This window comes from Lemur catta, chromosome 1 (genome assembly GCF_020740605.2).
Source record: "Lemur catta isolate mLemCat1 chromosome 1, mLemCat1.pri, whole genome shotgun sequence".
Classification (NCBI taxonomy): domain Eukaryota; kingdom Metazoa; phylum Chordata; class Mammalia; order Primates; family Lemuridae; genus Lemur; species Lemur catta.
In genome coordinates this window covers 225,780,060-225,793,713 of record NC_059128.1, presented here as the reverse complement: position 1 = coordinate 225,793,713, position 13,654 = coordinate 225,780,060, and the positions used below count along the sequence as shown (strand labels likewise).

General features: G+C 43.9%; 1 protein-coding gene across 2 annotated transcripts in view; it reads right to left on the bottom strand.

The window, feature by feature from the left end:
* Positions 1–2,977: 2,977 nt before the first annotated feature.
* B4GALT4 (beta-1,4-galactosyltransferase 4) overlaps positions 2,978–13,654 on the bottom strand; it is a 37,147-nt gene continuing 26,470 nt past the window's right edge. The window contains exons 5-7 of one of the 2 annotated variants that reach the window (XM_045540217.1): positions 12,930–13,052; positions 10,488–10,592; positions 2,978–3,155 (exon numbers count right to left, since the gene is read on the bottom strand). In XM_045540217.1, coding sequence (XP_045396173.1) covers positions 2,981–3,155; positions 10,488–10,592; positions 12,930–13,052 — 403 coding nt within the window. In that variant the 3' untranslated portion in view covers positions 2,978–2,980. Of the gene's footprint in view, positions 3,156–7,024; positions 7,901–10,487; positions 10,593–12,929; positions 13,053–13,654 lie in introns of those variants that run through there. The other variant, XM_045540218.1, reaches the window with a different exon arrangement.

The window sequence follows — 13,654 nt, the reverse complement described above, 5'->3', positions numbered from 1 at the left end:
ACCCTGAAGTACAGTTAAACAGTAGGAACTCCTAGGTTTACTTTTACTTTTTTCTCCTGCTCACCTACCTGAGAAGTGGTGATGGAACTAATGCTCTTGAAATCCTTTTCCTCCTGCACTTGGAAGCGATGGAAACATCTGACTCCCACTGCCAAATGGTGTTCCTTATGAAGAAAGTGTGCCTGTCACTTGGGGGTCCTACTCCCAGCAAACTCAGACTCAGAGAACATTCCCACCATGTCCCCACCCCACCCCAGGTTCCTGTGAGTCGGGCTGAGCAGGCACAAGGCAGGAGTGGAGGGCACAGGTATCGGTGTACCTGGTGGTAAAGCTGGGGCAGCAGTCACATCCCTGATTCCTGGGATAGGGGCCAAAGGTCCACACCCTGACAGGGCACAACCAGCTCACCCCTCCCCTGCCTCACCTTGTCTCTCCAGGACAAAGATGTCTTGGAGTGTCAAGACAGGTAACACCTGCACTTGGCTGAGAAGGTTCTCTCTGTGGTCTCTCGGAAGATGAGAGGAGAGGAAAGGAGCCCACTCTGGGCAAAGCATCAAAGCAGCTGCTCTCCCTCCCACACTCTCTGGGGCACTCTGGGCAGTGCCTTTTGCTCCCACCACTCCCTGGGCTTTCCTCTGCCCTCACGTGCTGCCCCAAACCCACTCCTGCCTTCCCTGCTAGGGCCTCAGGCTCCAAAATGCTCTCTGCATACAAAATTCTCTTCTCCATGTGACTGGATCTCAGCTAGGTCAAGAGAAATTCTTTTGAAAACTAATTCATACTAAGGGGAGAGGGACAACTAGTCCCTACTCTCTTAATCTCTATGGATTTTTCCTTGATAGCTGCAATTGGTCTCTAGCTGGTAGAATCCAGCACAGCTGTGTGAGCAGGAAAGCGCTATTGTGAGACAAGGTGGCCCACCTGCTGCTCCTTAAATCTTATCCCCTCCACTTCCTTACCAAGAAGTAATTAGAAGAGAAAGGGCCCTCTGTAGCCACTGCCTCTTCCTTCATAGAAGGTGCAAATTCTACTACAGATGGGGACAGGCTCTGCTCCCCCAAAACCAAATAAGATCCTGAGCCCAGGCCCCCAACACTTGAGGAAGACACACTTTTCAGCTGAGACAGAACCGAGGCCTGAAGATCTCCCTGCAGAGAGTCCAGCCATTCAGTACTCCTGCGGGTACCTCCACAGTGGTCTTCAGTTCAACCTCAGGGCAGTTTCTATTCTGCCTCATTCCTGCCTCCATCCCCTTCCACCTTCCCTGGAGGCCCAGCCTTCTCCCACTTCTTTCTGGCTCCTGGGACTGGAAGTGGGGCTCACTGCAAGTCCAGGACCCCAAGCCATTGCTCAGGAGGGCCCAGGCCCAGCCCTACCAGACCAGGAAGCTGACGAAGGAGAGCCAGGCAGCTTGGCTCTGGGGAGCTGGCAGGTTGCTGGGCTCAAAACAGGCCCAGACAAAACCAAGCTTGTGAAACATCCGTCTTCTCCAACAGTTAAGCTGCTTATCAGGTAGGCAAAGAACAATTACTACCTAACACCAAAAATGTGTCAGGCTACCTTAAGTTTCACTTGATTGCGACATCAGGTGGGTCATCGTGCTCTCTTGGTTGGCCATTTCCTGCTGCTCCTGACCCTGGTGGGAGTTTTACATTTAACATTAGAGAGCTCCCTGCTCCTGTTGGTCAGCCTTCACTTTTTGTTCCTGCATCAGCCAGAATAAATAGGAACTGCTTCTATTTTAAGCAGCAGATCAGATACTTTCTTGCTACCCATAAAGAAAAGAAAGAGTAATAGTCATGTGAACTTGAAAATCTAATCTCCTCTCCACCTTGCACCCCTACCCCAACCCATCTGATTGACAAGTTGTGCTGCCTATGGTGGAGGAATTAGAAACAGCTGGTTTCTCATTTCTATTGACGGAACAATTTCCTTTCTCCTTCAGTATCTAGTATTTCTTCTAGTTTCACTTCCCGGCTTTACTTCACTGAGATACTTCTCACCTCCTATAAGTGAGACTAACTCAAAGAAGAAACCCAGATGAAACTAGTTGTAGGATATTGAGTTTGCTTTCGTGCATTATCATAAGGCTCAAGAGGCCACATCCAACGAGGAGATCCAGAAACACCTCGGAGAAAGGCAGCCTTGCTGGGAAATGCAGAGGTGCCAACCCCTTCTCCAGCCAACACTTCCCCCAGCCCACAACCCCCACCCCACATCTTTAGGAAACAAACAGCCAGATCCTGGAATTACAGAGAAATGGTGCTGTCATGCCCTACTTTCATGTGATCTCTACCCCGAGTTCCTTTTAAAAAGAAGAGCAGCCCTAACATTCAGAAGCTTGCCCGGCACTCACAACCAGGCTCAGCTATTTTCCTGCTTGACATTAACAATCTCACACAGATAAGGCCACTCTGAGACCATGATAAAATGAGAGGAACCAAGGCCACTGTAAACTTATGTTTAAGCACAAAGACAGTCACTACACCACCCACAAAATACAAACATCTGCTTTCAGGGCTAAAAATGAGTGACGCTAAGTCTTACCAATTATAGGTTTGTTCTCCAGCTGGTCTTCTCCCTGTAAATAAAGCTAATTGAGATCCACACTCATGGACTTGTCCCTGCTTTCTGACAGCATCCAATACAGACCAAACCCCTCCTCAGACCCTCCCCAAATGACGCAGCCAAAGACCAAATACTGTAATAGTTCTTTCTAACTTGTCTGAATCACTTCATGGCTCCCCCCCAACCCCCGTGCTGTGCTTTTGCTCACTGCAGCAAGTCATAATCCCAATTTTTGTTCACAGTAGGTCTCTTGAACTTACTCCTCCTGTTTAACTGAAATTCTGTATCCTTTAACCAACATCTAACCCAATTTATTTATCTGCAGATGTGCTCCTGGGGTTTTTTGGCTGAAGGGCACTGGCACTTCCCAAATAACTCTGTCCATCCTTATTTCCTCTATTTGTTGGCTTATTTATTTCTCTGATACCACAAAGTGGTTAAGAACATGAACTCTGGAGTCAAATAGTTGGCTCCAAATCCCAGCTCTCTGACAAGTCACGCAACCTCTCGGAGCCCACTGCAGAAAGACGGCTCTGTTCTCACCCTGGACTGGAAGGATTCTTAAGACATGTAAAGTGTGCATCAGCCTAGAAAAGACATGGAACAGGAAGTTATTCCATAAATCTGGTGTGAAGAACTTGCTTGGCCCATAATCCCTGAGAACACACCCACTATTGCCATGTTGCTTCAATTTATTTCAATAAGCTAATGATCTAATATCCTGATCCAAATTTACCAGCCATCAAACAATAGCTATGAGTAATAGCTTTTCAATAAAACTCCTACTCAACAGTGGAAAAATGTACTAGGTAGGTCATCAAGATAAGGCATTTTAACGCATACATCTCAAGTTCCTTGTATTTTTTCTAGAATCTTAACTATAAAACAAAATCTCTGCCCTCACTGCCCTCACAGGGACATCTCATAATCAGACACGGTTATTTTCTGGGGGGAAAGCGCAATATTGGAGCCAAGAGAGACCTGAATTCAAAACTTATCTCCTCTTCTTACCAACTTTGGGAAGTTATTTATCTTAAATTTGTTTTCTCTTTACAGTACACACATACACACACACACACACACACACACACACACACACACATTTTTACAGGGCTATTAGAAAGTTAAAATTAAAAACCATAGGGAAACTGATACTGTGCAGGCATTCGGTTATTATTACACCCCACCCTTCACTAACCTCTGCTCCAAGCCCCCAAATCTCGCGCGCACACACACACACACACACATACACCCCATATATGCATACAAGATTTGATATTTGTTTGGATTCTCAACAATTGTCAATGGAACATGAAGCCTTTACCTGCACAGGTGCTCCCGGGGGTGGGGCCTCCCAACCACTCCCCTCAGGCCCTCTCAGCAGGCAAGATGGCCGGCCATGCATACACTAAAATCCATGAAGGTGGCAATACTTTAAAATGTCTAAGGTACTAGAACAGATGTCTAAGGTGGCAATATCTTAAAATGTCTAAACGCCAGGTGTCGCGCCGCACTCGCCTGCAAGGACGACGCAACAAACTGGAGTTCTTCCAACAGCAGTTTAATGAGGCATCTAGTCTAGTTACATGGCGAGAGACCCCGAACAGGAAGGACCGTGGGCTTATATACCATTGCAGGTAGTCGTGGCGGGAAGTGATTGGTAGAGGGCCCTGACAAGGCTCCCAGCAATGATTCTATTGGCTATGTGCTCACCCGTAATCAGAGACCGCTCCCAACAGCCAGGTGCGGTGGCTCACGCCTGTAATCCTAGCACTCTGGGAGGCCGAGGCGGGTGGGTCGTTTGAACTCAGGAGTTCAAGACCAGCCTGAGCAAGAGCAAGACCCCGTCTCTACTAAAAATAGAAAGAAATTAGCTGGACAACTAAAATATATACAAAAAATTAGCCGGACATGGTAGTGCATGCCTGTGGTCCCAGCTACTTGGGAGGCTGAGGCAGGAGGATTGCTTGAGCCCAGGAGTTTGAGGTTGCTGTGAGCTAGGTTGATGCCACAGCACTCTAATCCAGGCAACAGAGTGAGACTCTGTCTCAAAAAAAATAAAATAAAATAAAATGTCTAAGGAACAGATTTTTTTTTAAAGTTCTGGAATGTGATTGGCAAAAAAGAACTTATGAAATGTACCTGAATATGCTTCACCTTTTGGGACATTTTAATGGCTTTTGAGAGGGACTGTATATGTGTACAGGACTTGTGGAAGTTTCAAGTCTGTCAGGAAATGTCTTTCATCTCTCTCGAACCCATTCACAGAGCATTTGGGGGCTCCCAGGAAATCTATCCAGCTAGGGCTTCAGTGGAAATGAGGAAGGTAAGGGCAGAAACACTGGGAAAGAAGTCTGGAAAAAAGTTCAAAGAGAGCAGATGAGAACAGAAGTGTACTTTTTCGGGTCCAGAAGATACTAAACCTCTGTAGGAATTAGGACAAAGATATAGACTTGGGAAATCTGTCTCAAAGAATGAGAGCAGCCCAGATGAAGGCAATATGGTGTAATGATCTTGAAGTCAGAGTTTGGCCTTGACTCTGCCATTCACTACCTGTGGATCTCTGGCAAGTCACCCGCCTGCCCTGAACCCCACTTTCTCATCTGCCCTTCTTATCTCGAGTCAGCAGCATCAATAAAGTGTGTGTAAAAACATCATAAACCATAAAGCGCTAAAAAAATGAATGCTAGTGTAGGTGAGAAAAAAACAATAAAAACTTTCCAGTAGCACACTCTGTGGTTGTAATTTCCAAACAGTCTGCACTCATATAATCCCTAACAATCACAGCAGGCAAACCCATCTCCACAACATTCGAAACACTTGGCCTCTTTCTGGCAATTGACTATAAAAATACGCACAAGGCAGGAACTGGGGGAGATCAGTTCCTCTGAAGCGGGACTCCCCTGCCCAGGTGGGAGCGAGAGCAGAGCGGATGGCACATGGCAGGCAGCAGCCTCGTGCTCCGGCACCCCCAGCCAGTCACCGTCCTTTGACTCCTGGGGCAGGGAAAGAGCCACAATGGTGGCATAAAGGCCTTAAAAAATTACTTTCCCCCTCAAGAAGTGTCATAGCAAGCCATACAAGTGACTTGTACATTATCTTAGTTGCAAGAATTATTTGAAGAAAAGTAAGAGGCATAGTTCAGTGGTTTCCAACATTTTAAAAAATGCAGACGCTTATTAATAGCCGAAAAAACACAGGGAGTTTCCATTGAGAAAGGGTATTAGCTGTATTCCGTTTCCATTGAGAAAGAAATTGAGTTCTCAAATATGGACCCTTAAATTCCTTGAAGACACCAATTCTATTCCATTGCCCTCTCCAATAACGACCACAGAGGGACCCACAGCCCCCAAATTACTGTTAGGACATTCATAATTAAGAAAATTGGGGCAGAACACCAGGGAGAGGTTCTGCAGAGGAGAGGGGAGAGCAAGGCGAAGGCTTGCTCAATACACTACAGCCCCATCAGGAAATCTCCCAAGAATCAAATGCCTTTATAAATTTTGGGCAACAAATATGAAAGCCCTGAGTATTCCTTTGCTAAATAAAGAAAAAACACCACTTTTACTTTTCTTCCCTATGCTGAGTTAAAGGTAAACCAGGCTAGCCCTAGGTAAACCTGTTGTGTCTATAAAATGTATTGTCCTTTCAAATTCTGCTTCTCCACTTCGGTGGTGACTCCTCCTGTTTTTCATGGGAGCTCCAAACCCTCCTATTCCCTCTCTCTGCTTGGGAAGGATTAGGTACAATGTCTACTTATTAGCTGGCACTCGTTCATGTTAAAGTTGAACGGTTAGGATGAGTATAATGATGATGGCTTGAGAGCCTCTGGGGCTTGCATAATAAACATAATACTTACCTAAGAACGGTTAAGTATTTATTTATGTTGTGTTATTTATGTGTCCATTCACCTAAGCAAATAAAATTGTCTTATCGCTGTTCCCATCCAGTATCCGTCTCCTATCACCTTCCTTTGATTCTCTCCCCGGCACCCCACCCTGCCGGAGGAAGCTCAGCAGTACTGGCAGCTTCTCTCCCAAATCACTGCCACTGCCCAAGTCAGTGTCATGGCCCCACCACCCTTCCAAATCCAAGACTTCCCAAGCCCTGGGCCCCTAAAGGGCAAGTTCCTCCCCTTCTCATCCCACAACCAGCTAGATGTGCCCTGAGACCAACCCTGCTGTTCCTACTATTGGAAAGAAGGAGGCACAAGGGGGTGACGAGGACAGAAATGTGGAGAGGCCCAGGGAATGAGACACAGAGGTGCCTTCCCCAAGCCTGGAGCCAGGCGCACAAGGAGGTTGTACAGGAGAAGAACAGTGGAGGGGGATGCAAGGATGAAAGAGAGAGAAAGTGGAGGGTTGTGTTTCATTTGTTTTGTTTTTAAGCTGTTTAGAATTATAGATACTAAAGTGAATACATCTGTAAACCTCAAATAACAGTAAAAACACAAGACTGAGTACTCAAAGCTTTTTTATATTTTACCACAGAGGTATTTTATAGATGTATTAATTTGTAAACTGCTAATTCATATCCTACATATATAAAATCATTTTACAAAAATTCTTAAAAACTAGTAGATAGTGTGTTCTCTGCTGGGCTATGCTGGAAGGCATATTACTGCAGAGTAGCAACAGCAGCAACCATCACACTGGCTGCTGCCTCTTCATCCCCAAGGTCACCGCATCTTCATTCTTCACCTTTCTCCCCACTTCTGTGGCCTTCTTCTCACCTGGGACCCACCACTTCACAGAAGACCATGCAGGACAAATGAGCAACAGAAACACATCTTCGTACCTTTCTTCCTCCAACGAGAACAGTTCTGGTTCTCTGAGACATTCAGTAATCTTATTTCCTGTGGCCTTTTACCCCATAATATATCACTTCAAATGTAAATAAATCTCCTTCAACCAGAGTTCTCAAGTAGCCTTCATTATATCCTTTGAGTTGTCCTTTTATATTTAGTCCTTTAAGTATCCATACCACAATATTTAACCCTCATGACAAAAACAACTAAGAAAGCTACCTTGCTATAATTGTTTTACATTCCATATCTGCTAAGAAAATATAAAAAGGAAAAATTCAGCCCAATAGTTAGTTGTAACAGGTTCTGAATGTGTGCTACTAGGAGAAGTCTCTAGGCCAAAATTATTGCAGTCACATAATCCGTTCTTCCAAATGTCACTAGAAGATTCCAGGTCATACACTAGACCAAAAGTCCACTGTGATATTGATATATAAAGGATTGTGTTCCACAGACAGTAATTTATAAGAACAACTATTCAACCCATCTTTTCTCCACACTCGTGCTACCTGGTGTAAGAGCTTCATCCTAAAGATAAAAAGAACAAATGTGAATGATAAGAATGTAACCTATTTTCCATTGCTTTTTGCCTTGCCCCAAAATGTGGCATAATTATTTTATAAATCATTGTACCAGTTGGGTTACCTACTACAAAAAAGTGTTTCCCCATCAAAGGTAACAGACACCAATGATACCATGTCTTCATGTACCAGACCCTATGTGAGACCCTGGGAACCAAGGATGACAAGAGTCATTGCCCTTGGTGAGCTGACATCCACGGGACAGAAGGATGTGCAAGAAACACTGTGTCATCCACAGATCCTTAAATGAGCTTCAGGAGGTCTCTGAATCCTCCAATGTTGTTGGGAAAACTTTTTCTGTAGGCAGGGAAGGTACAAAGCTTTCATAAAAGTCTCCAAAAAAAGTTAGAATGTATGTAGATGAGGATGAATAAGGGGCACCCAACGCCATGAGGGAGTCTGGCGAGGGGCCATAGGAGAAGGCACATTTCACTGAGGCTTGAAACAGGAGAAATTCACCAAGGGAGGAAGGTGAAGGAAAGGACACTCCAGGCAGAGTGACCACCCTGGGCAAGATGCACCAACACACAGAAGACCAGGATGTGTTTGAAGATGAGTGTGGAATCTGGGAAGATGAGTGGGCAGTGAACTGAACAGATCTCTACTTGCTTCACAGTGAAAAACAATAAATTTTGGTTACACTTAACAATATGGATAGAGATCAGAAGCAAAATGGCAAGCTAAATAAAGTCAGAGAAGAATAAATACAGTGTGATTTCATTTATATAAAGTTGAAAAATACACAGAACTAAACAATCTCTTGTTCAGGGGTACAAGCATATGGGAAGACAAGAAAACCAAGAAACAGCACAAATACTTACCATTATCACAAATAGTTATCACAAACATTCAGTAAAGTGCTACCTGGGTAAGGGAATGAAGGGGAAGATGGGAAGAGGGAGAATATGGGACTAGGGGGACCACACAGGCAATGGGAATTTTTTTAATGTAGAGAGAATAATGCATGCCTATGGACACAGACTAGAAAGACACAGAAAATAAAAATAGCTGTTTTGTGAGAGTGGTAGACTCTAACAAAAGGACTAAAAAGTTTTTAATATTGTTTTAAAATATTAACTCTAACAGAGCCCTTTAATATTGTTTAAAAATGTAAGTGCTAATAAAAGGGCTATAAGCCCCTTAATACTGTTTTAAAATTTAGGAAAAACATCAGAACAAGGAAATATAGATTCTTCAATCAGAGCCCCATAAAAACTGGCTTATCTGTCAGGATCCCTTGGTGAAAGGGACAATTCCCGGGGCAGGAAAAGTACAAGATGAGCTCAGCACAGGGAAGGAAGCTCTCAGAGACTACTGTGGTTATATTAAAAGGATTCAGACCAAAGAAGAGACAATTTGAGTATCAAAAAGTATACTAACTATATCCTGAAGGATGCTAGGGTATACCAACTCATTAGTCTGAAAAATGATTAATCAATCTTGATTCTTTCCCTTTATTCTGCCTTTCCTACAAAAACTATACACCAGAGTCCTCAAATAAATGAAGAGGGCAAGTCCTTCTTTGTAGAAAAATCTAACCAATGCAGAAGTAGTGACAGAATTAGAATATTACAATTTTGCAACCCCTAATTCAATAATAAATTTAGAAATCAAGCATCCATGGCTACCAAAATCATTAGATGAAAACTGACGGGGAATGTCCCAATGAGTGGATGAGGCTAAATAGCTAGACTCACAGATCAAGCCTAATACCACAAAAAAGGCATGACCAGACATTACACCCTCCTGCTGTGACACAAGAAGAGGTACACAACACCACCAGTGAAGTGTTCTGTCTGAAAATAGTATCTGGAATCTATTTGAGTCTCCAGAAATCTAGAACAATCCAATTCCCAGTTTATAAGAAAATACAGAGATCAGAGGAATATATTACGTTATACCACCAGGATGCAATTGGCAAAATCCATAATGTAAGAAATTCTATTGGACAAATGAACTGGTTTGTTCAACAAATAAACTGGAAGGAAAAAAAAAAGAAGGGGAGGGAGGACGTACAGATTGAAAGAGATCATACAAATGCAATGTGGACCTTGTCTAGATACTGATCTGAACAAACCAACTATTAAAAAAAAAGTATTCATGAGATAATCAAAGAAATCTGAACACTGACTAGACATTTGATGATATTAAGAAGGTATTGTTAATTTTATTTTATTAATAAGTATGACAACGGTATTACAATTCCTTTTTTTAAAACCTCTTATGTTTTAAGAATACATACTGAAGTATTTCCACCTGAAATGCCAATGATAACTGTTGACATCCATGATTTGTTCCTAAGTAATCCAGTGGGGAGAAGATAAACATGAGGAAAAGAAGAGAGGCTGTAAGCTGATAAGTGTTGAAGAGGAGTTCAATGTACCAATCTCTCTACTTCTATGACTGTTTGAAAATTTCCTTAACAAAAATCTTTTAACAAAATGAACCGGCTCATCTGATCAAATTCAGCGTAGTCCTTCCTGACAGAAGAGACCATGTAGGTAGCTTTCCAGGCACGTGCTGGCAGGACTTACCGTTCTATATTCACCTCATTGCCTCTGTCTCTGGTATGGAAGATCATAGTATATTTACCCACTTCAGGCAGTGGCCGGGATATTTTCATTCTAAGGAGCTCAACCCTAGAAAAATAATAGAAGAAATTAAAAAAAAAATCCATCCTACCTATCTACTGGGCACTTAAAAAGAATCACTCACAAAAGTTTACACACACACAGACACACACACACGCATATACATGTACACAGTGTCACATATAGCTTGATTAGTTGGGTATTAAAAAAAGAAGAAAAACTCCTAAAATTTCAGGTTTCCTATTACGGTGGGACCTCAGGCAATAAGCCCATAAAAGTCCCATTTAACATTTACTAGTGGGGTACAAAGGAGATGGGTCAGTTTATAGTTAGTCATTTCCAAAAAAAAAAGTTGATAAAGTACTAATTTTAAAATATCCTAAAGAGTAACAGAATCGAGTCTCTTAGGATCCCTAGTTTACTTAGAGTTGCCTTCTCCTAACAAAGAAAGGAATGATCATTTAAAGTCACAAGCTTTAAAACCACAAAGCTAGGTTCAAATCTAGACTCTATCACTTACAGCCTCAGTAAGTCAGCTCACTATTTCAGTTCTCAGTTCCCTCATCTGTAAAAGGGCAATGGGGATATGGAGTTGATTTGAAATGACATAATATGCATGGAACATGCTTTGCAAACTGCAATGTATCATATAAGCAAAGAAGGGTGGGGCTCATTGCACAGTTGAATAAATAGGTATTTAGCAAATAAATATCAACCAACTTTTACATGCAAATGATCTTGGTTGATCCATAGCATTAGTCAAGAACCACTCTGGAAGCCATGATGGTCCTATCAAACCAAAGCAAAACTTGGGTCTCCTCTCTACCTTGAAGCTGACGGATAGCAGGAAAAAAAGTGAAGATACATGATCAGTGCAAAATTCTACTATTCACCCCAGCTGGGCAGTGAAGTGGACTTGAGGAAGAGGATAGGGATTGTTTACTGCTGGCCTTTGCTACCCTTGCCTGAAATCTAGCAGGCACCCTCCATCCAGTTCGTGAGCATGACCACAGGCTGCTGACAGCTGGGCTGCTGCCCATCACTATGGCCATTTCTGCAGAGCCCTTGGGCAGGGAAATCCATCCCCTCCTGCTAGAAACATGCCAGAGGCTCTCTGCCTAGACATAGGAACAAGACCACCATGGAGACCCGAGGTTCTTTCTGCTGAAGCAATGGAAAATTTCTGACACTCATGCATCTATTAATTCGGAATCTTGGCTTAGAAATTTCCTTTTTTTTCTTTTTTTTTTTTAATTTAATTTAATTTTATTTTTTTGAGACAGAGTCTCACTCTGTTGCCCGGGCTAGAGTGAGTGCCGTGGCGTCAGCCTAGCTCACAGCAACCTCAAACTCCTGGGCTCGAGCAATCCTCCTGCCTCAGCCTCCCAAGTAGCCGGGACTACAGGTATGTACCACCATGCCCGGCTAATTTTTTCTATATATATGTATGTTTTTAGCTGTCCGTATAATTTCTTTTCTATTTTTAGTAGAGACGGGGTCTCGCTCTTGCTCAGGCTGGTCTTGAACTCCTGAGCTCAAACAATCCGCCCGCCTCGGCCTCCCAGAGTGCTAGGATTACAGGCGTGAGCCACTGCGCCCGGCCAGAAATTTCCTTTTCAAGAAGTGACAGCAGGAGGGAAGGGGGGGAGCTCTGATAGCCAGAAAGACCCTGTGATTACAAGTCTGAAGATACCATCCCCGAGCTCTTGAATAACTACTAATTTCTAGGAAGTAGGGATACCTATAACTACCTGGCCACGAAACCCAAGTTCAGAGGAAGACTCTGAGAGAAGAGGCTAGACTTACCCGCTCTGAGCCCACCATAGCGAACGTAGTCCAAGAGAATTGAAGGTAATGCCAACAGCCCAGAGTCAGGCCTGGGAGTCAGGCCGCCAGCGGCTCCCACAGCGTGCGGGGCTGGCTAAGGCACAGGAGGAGAGGACACCCTTGCCTACTTCAGGATGTGCAGCTCCTCAGAGGCTGCTGGCACTCCCTGCTCTGGACACTGGGAAGTGTGCCAGGATCCCCTGGGGTCCGAGAGAAACCATGAGGCTCATAACAGGCCCTCTTGCAAACTGCATTTTTGCAGACACCTTGCAGTTTGAGACGTCCCATTCACTGATGAGACCTTGTCTCAGTAAGTAATTCCCACTGACAAGTCCACAGAGGCCCTCACCACACCCAAACACCCACGAGCCAGGAATAAGCTGCTGCTGGAAAAGAACTATTTGGACCATCCTGTCCTCCCTCCACCCACTTTAAGCCCTAATCCACAGCCTAGTGACCTCCCATACTAACACCCAGAAGAATTATACATAAACGCAGGTTTCTAGAGCCACCACTGATAGCAGAGCCCCGTGAAGGGGACCTTTCTCTGTTGTTCACCTGAGTCTGAGGTCATCGTCTTCGCCTCCCCATCCCCAGTAGTTGTTAGAGAATCCATTCACCTTGAAAAATTGCTCTCTGCTTAGGGCAGTAACACCCCCAAAATATCCACTGTAACGTAACCTGGAGCAAAAGAGAGGAAAGAAAAGGTAAAAACATTAGTACCAAGACCTTTTGTTCTTCATAGACATTTCAGAGGTCTCTGATTTCCAGGCCGGCATTCTAAGAACACTTCCGATCCATTCGCTCCTGCTTGACACCTACCTCCCAACACTCCTGGCCTTCCCTGTCTTGCCTTCTCGCCTCTGTCTACACAAATGCTCACCTTTGCTCACTAAGCAAGGTGCCACTCAGCTGGTATTGGTGATGTTTGTGGGTACAGGTCTACAGAGATACCTGTAAATGTGAACCACGACATCAGATCTGGATGACAGATTTCATCTCATGTGCCAATCTAATGAATGGTAACAGCTACCAAGGCACTTGGTTAAGAAAGATTCTGAGGCTGCATCCAGGTTCAGCATAAATGAGTGTCATAAGGACACTTTTTTTTTTTTTTTTTTTTTACTTTTACCGGGCAGTGGTGGAAAGCAGGAGACAGCTCCTGCACATACTCTATGTACACACCCTTCATTCAAATCTCCACTTCTCTGCATGCAGATCTTCAACTCACTGTCTCTTTCCTGGAGAACCCAACACACCTTAACACCCCTGAGGTTTCTGGC